A 6086-nucleotide genomic window follows, 5' to 3' on the forward strand; every position below is an offset into this window, starting at 1 on the left:
AGTGCTTGTATTTGAAGTGAATCACAGAGCAGAGGAATAAATAATTATTTTGGGTACTGTACAGTGATTCAGCCCTGGGAAACTCTTGCCTGAGTGAGGAAGTGAGATAGTTTTATAATTATTTTTTTCCACCACACTGTTTTTACAGGAAAGTTTATAATTAATTGCTTTTTTTTTTTTAATTGTTTCCACTTAGATGTTTACCCAACTACTGCGAACATGGAGGAAAATGCTCTCAGTCCTGGACTGCTTTTTATTGTGATTGTAATGATACAGGCTACATGGGAGCCACCTGTCATAACTGTAAGTAAACCCACACGTACAGTGTTTTCTAGCACAGCTGGTATGTCAGGGTGCATATAAACCAGAGAGAGCTTTGTGAGAGGTCATATCATATTATAGGATGTAGCATGTCCTGACACGGTTTGAACAGATCAAGAGTTGGACTGGCAATGCCACAGGAATCCATTTGCAAATATGTATGTTTCTTTACAAATATTTTGGAGAAAACGAAACCAGATTATTTTAACCAGTTTTCCACATTTTTTTCTCACATTATACATTGATATAGAGAATCTTAAATTCCTTTATGTTACATACGCATCATAGACACATTGGTCATTAGACACTTAGTTTCATTTAGCTGGGCTGAGCTGGATGATTTTAATCCGTGTTTGGGGCTGTACATCAATTCTGGCACCATGGGCTTCTTTGTTTTTAGATTATCCAAAAGTTTTTGGAATTTTGCTGAACTATTATTTGGGCTGCTGCTATTAGCAAGGCTACAGTATCTGAAATAGTGGTAGTACAGGAAGCGTTCAGCTACTGAAATCCACAGCAAAAGAAATATTAAGGTGTTTTAAATGTTTAAAAAAGATAAAAATCGAACAGTAGAGGCACAGCATCCTGGGAATTTTAATAAAAATAGAGAGATAAAGGGGAGGCCAAAATAAAGCCTGTTCATACAGCAGATTAAAAGGGAAAAGAATTAGAAAATGAAGGTAAACTTCCTGTTCTATCACTGGAAATAAAGAGAAAAAAAGGAGTGAGTAAGAATAACAGTTCCAGGAATACAACTATAACCACTCCAGGTGTTTGATGACCACTCAGACCGCACATAGGATGAGATTTGTGAGAGATGCAATTTTTCCCCTGTTCAGCTAAAAAGCAGAAGGGAAGAAAAGGTACTTAGTGGTTTGAAGCTGAGAATATTGGCAACCGTACTGTAATTCTGGAGACTTTAATGGTTTGCTAATTAATGATGAAATCATTTGTGGTGTGGGGTCTGCAGCTGACAGGAGAGGCTGTTGAGAGGTCTATTTATAGATTCATCACCTGAACTCTACATTGTAAGCACAAAGGAAGCTAAGGGGTTGGTGCAAAAATCATGCCAAGCCAGATGAAGGATGGGAAGAAAAATGCTGAACTTATAATTTTGAAAAGTGGGTTTACTTTCTGTCCAACGTTTATGTTGTTCCAAAAGGCCTGTCTTCAGGCCTCCTGTCTTCAAAAACTCCAAACCCAACCCAGAGTACATGCAGTGTTTGAGGCTGTGTCAGAGTATTTACACCATTTTGGTTGGTCAAAAACTGGATGGCCAAACTGGTTGGTGAGAAGGGAGAGGCTCCTTGGGGAAGGAAGAGGCCGGTCGCTATTGACCATGAAAGGCGATTACAGACGCTAACCTCTAGGCCGGGTCTGCGCTGCCATATTAACTCGGGGCCTGAGGCTTACTGTGTCTGTGCCAGCTCGGTGTGGCTTGTGTCCAAAGGAGACCATCTCATCACTGCAGAGGGTTGGTTCGTGACTAGTTTGCCCCACAGACGTTTTCATGGAGCTAGTGAAGCCTTCTGCTTCTGTGAGCTCATGCCTGCGCTCTCAAAGGCACATACACAGCTGCGGTTATTTAAGGTTCACTGATGTAAAAACTACTCTGAAAAGTTTCTCGGGAAGATCTTGTGTTAAGGCTTCCCAGCAGATCAAGCTGCGCCCACATGATGTACAGCTATTCAGCTGCTCATCTTATTTACAACCATATTACCAACAGCTAATTTGATTCCAGCTAGATTGTAGAGCCAGCTGCCCTGTAAGCCAAGCAACGCTGATAAACGGCAACATTAGTCTGGAGAAATACATTCATGTGCTTGAAATGTGTGATGAAACCATTTCAAAGCTGGTGGGCAAATGCAGACTGTTGATAAGAAACCTGCAGAACAAGAGACGTTATCGCTTTCAGCTGATAGTGGTTGACGTACAGGAGTACCTTGCAGCAGGTGAATGAAAGCTGCAGATCTGATCACAGCGTAACCCCGGAATATCCTCAGTGTACAGACAACTCTTCCAATCATGTAATGTGGTGTAGTTCTATCAAAGTAATACATCTAATTTCTTTAGGTTTGAAACATTATCTCGGCAGATTTTGATTTTTCACTAGAACACTGAGGCTGGCAGGCCTGAAATTGAACTTGTGCCACTTTGGAGAGGCTATTTCTTTTATTAAACTGCCTTTCAAAACCAAGTCCACACAGCAACGGTGGAGAGATTTAACTGGCAATCTGCTGCAAGTCAAACATAGTGTGAAAAGTTTCATTGTCAGCTGGATTTCTTTTCTGTCTGAGTTACAACAGTGTGGTTCTTTTTGACATGGTGTTTGTAAGAGGTGGGTACCACTGGTTGAGAAGTGTAAAAAGACCCATTCCTTGCCATGTTCTCAGGAAGAACTGCATCACATGCATCTGCAAATCAGAATTAACTTGTTTTATATTTTATCAGCTTAGACTGGGACACCTCACCATTTTAAGAACTGAGATCTGAAGGTACATTGTCCCCTACTTACTGTCATAGTCTGTAAAGTGTTGAAATACATTTTGTGGTTGATACATAAGCAGTCATAGTGGTTTCTTCCAAATATTCATGGACCACACTGGATCATGCTGTGAAGAACAGCTAATAATACAGACTATCCCTGCTCCACAGAGTTTGCAGTTAAGTTTCTGAGGGGAAAAAACACACTGGCACAGGTGATGGAGTGCCAGAAAGTCTTCATCACCATCATAGGTGGCAGTTTCAGTCTACCAGGTACATAATTATTGCTGGGCTTTCTTGTAGGCAAAAAGTCATAAGGTAGAGATTAGAAAGAGGAAGAAATTGAATGCTCGCAGGCATGAGTGAGTGACATGGGAGAAAGCAATAATGTGCTTGTTTGAAAAATATAAGGCTATGGCCAGAGGAGTTTGACATTTTTGACAGGGCAAATGCCAGAGCCATGACAGGTAGATAGGTTGGAAATACGTTATGAAAAACAAAGATAAATAGTTTGCATTTGATGCAACAGAAAGATGGTAGACAGTGGCAGGGCAGAACAGTAAGTTGATAGAAGACACAGCTGGGACAATGTTTGCATGACCACATCGGATAAGTGGTACAAGTGGGACACAATGTCCGTCATGACTGAAGATGGGTATAGTTGAAATCCAAGAGGTGTGACTGAAGCAAAAATGCACATCTCAAGGTACATATAAAGAACTAGCTGGGTCTAGACATGGCCTCAATATAATGTTCCTGAAGGTAAGCAATTTCCTGCAAACCTCAGGTATCCTCCTGCTCACTGAAAATCCCTTCTGATCCTGAAAGATCCTAAAGTGTCACAGGAGGTGCAGCAACCTACCTCATCCAGATGAGGGTCCACCCCTGAAAGGGTGTAGGGTCATATCCCATTAATAGCTATTCTGTGGCAGACAAATTTCACCATGAAGTCTTATCTTGTCATGCTTCTGTTCTCCTCCTCTTCTCTGAACTTAGCTGTAAATACAAGTAAAATAGCGCTAAAGCTCGTTGGTGTTTTCTGGGTTTCAGTAACATATGGGAAGAGTCTGAATGTTTTCTGAACAGGTTGTTTCTTTCTTGCATAGCTTGTTGTCTGATGCATAAGTCCATTTCTCTGTTTAGTAACTGTTAATCCTCCTTCACAACCTGCCACATGTGGAATTAAAGTCTTTTTTTTTTCCTTTGTTTTTTCTTTTTTTCCAATGGGGAGAGAGGATTTGGCTTTACCTCTCATCATTCCAGCTTCCAATTCACATCTTCGTGCTGGCTAGTCACAGCACTGATTAGCAATTGTGTTTTCATCTCTATGCTATCCGTAGCTGTGAAACTCTAAATCATGTGCTAGTGCCTTGCTGTCATGAATGCATGTGGACATGCAATTTGATGGGAAATGTAGAATTTGTGCTGACTGTCCCTGGTACCCATTTCACTGCCAGCAGTTTGGAGAAACTAGGAGTCATGGAAAAACACTATAGGATATTAAACCAACGGTAGGTGACTTACATTTGCTTGTGTATGAGTTTTGTGGCGCCTTAGTTTCTCCGCCTGTGTTGGGAATAAGATCCAATTTGCAGGTATATTAGAAGGTGTGTGATCTATATCGTCTACTGAAATGGTATGGATTCTTTCCTTTGAAACTACTACTGTTTGCATACTGCTACTTGAGCTGCTCTGTGCTAAGACAGTACTTTGAGGATACAATCTTATTTCGAGTCTGTAAAATGCATGTGTTTGCTTTTTGCTTTATCTTTTAAATGAGCTTCACACAGCTTGTGTTTAAATAGGGTGGAAGATTACCTCAACTGAAATGTTTTCAGCGATAGATACTTCCCCAATTTTTACGGTGTGGTGGGTGGCCTACTGATACATCAGGTATGGGAGTAGTCTGATATCATCCAGATAGATAGGAGAGGATTCTTTATGTAATCACATGTGTGAACCATAGCAAAATAGATAATAATGTAATGTTTGCTTTCGGTTTTCCTCTTTTAGATAGAAACACTGATGTTAGTACACAGCTTCGGAAAAAGGCCTGGGTGGGATTTAGCTCATCTATTTTTTGCCGTCTGATACTGTGACATCTAATCTCAGATAGCGGTCTGCTCTCTCTGTGTATGTGACAGTGTGAGCTGTTTTCAGAATTTGACTAATTTTACCGTGAGATAGGGTGCCCATGGTAAGTTCATGGACTATCTCTGAAATGTTCCCGTGTCTGTCATCCATAGCAGGAGACTGTCTTAGGTTAGACATAGAGTAGGCAACTGATTCAGAATGGTAAGTGTGTATAGAGAGAGAGAAACAGAGGGAGAGAAATTACAGGTGCATATATATACAGAATATTTTTAATTGAAAGGTCACAGTTTAAAACCTGCATCGTCATCTGTCTTATACTAATAGTTCTCCTTGTAATTATCATGTGACAGTGAAAGCAGTAGAGCAGTGTAAAATGGCCCTGAGATACAGAAAGTTATAACTTTATTGCAAGGTAATAATTAGTAATCTTCTCTTTCTATGAGTGATATTAGTCCCTTAGAAAGCCTCATCTTCCCCTTCTGTATTTCTATTATTTTTATATATGATAGTTTTCAGATGGCCTTTAGTCTTGAGTGTATCTTTTTATTCCAAAGAGTGCTGAAGATTAATAGAAAGGATGATGAGAAATATAAAATTATAGTTTTATTCTTCATGTTCTGGGGGTGTCAACATGTCCCAAAGCTTTGCAAGGTGATAATTAACAAAATGTAATTTAATTCTGAATATTTGCTTTGGTGTGTGATCTATCTTGCACATACAGGCATGTGTCTTATTGGCCTAGGTAATTGCTGGAGGAAAGATCCATCCAATAATGGAAATGTCATGTAGTCATTGATATGACATAAACTTAACATAACTTCAGGCTTTGGGAATGTATTTTTTAATATTAATATGCTTACTGCATATATCATTTTTGATCTGAAAAGCTTAATATAGCTTCAGCCAGATCATTAGCAGTACTTGAGCTGCATCTTAAAGTGCCAGCCATGGATTTGGTAATTCTATCGTGTTCCAAGGTAGGGAGATGCATACACAGTTTGCTGGCTGGACAAATGAGGTTCAGAGAGTTTCAGTCTGCCCCATGTCTAACAGTGAGTCTGGTCATGTAATTTACATGTCCTGAGTAGCCACTTTTCCTGCGTGAGATTCTTGGAATACGTTTTTTCCATGTGTTGGTGTTCTTTGACTAAACGAAATATGTTTAATATTCATATCAAGCCTAATAC

The 6086-nt window shown here is 39.8% G+C and overlaps 1 protein-coding gene across 1 annotated transcript in view; it reads left to right on the top strand.

The window, feature by feature from the left end:
• Positions 1-6086, top strand: part of CNTNAP5 (contactin associated protein-like 5) — a 223281-nt gene that overhangs the window by 105310 nt on the left and 111885 nt on the right. The window contains exon 12 of the mRNA XM_009887328.1: positions 197-303. Within this exon, the coding sequence (XP_009885630.1) occupies positions 197-303 (107 nt within the window). The remainder of the gene's footprint in view (positions 1-196; positions 304-6086) is intronic.

The sequence above is a fragment of the Charadrius vociferus genome, unplaced genomic scaffold (genome assembly GCF_000708025.1).
Source record: "Charadrius vociferus isolate BGI_N301 unplaced genomic scaffold, ASM70802v2 scaffold385, whole genome shotgun sequence".
Classification (NCBI taxonomy): Eukaryota; Metazoa; Chordata; class Aves; order Charadriiformes; family Charadriidae; genus Charadrius; species Charadrius vociferus.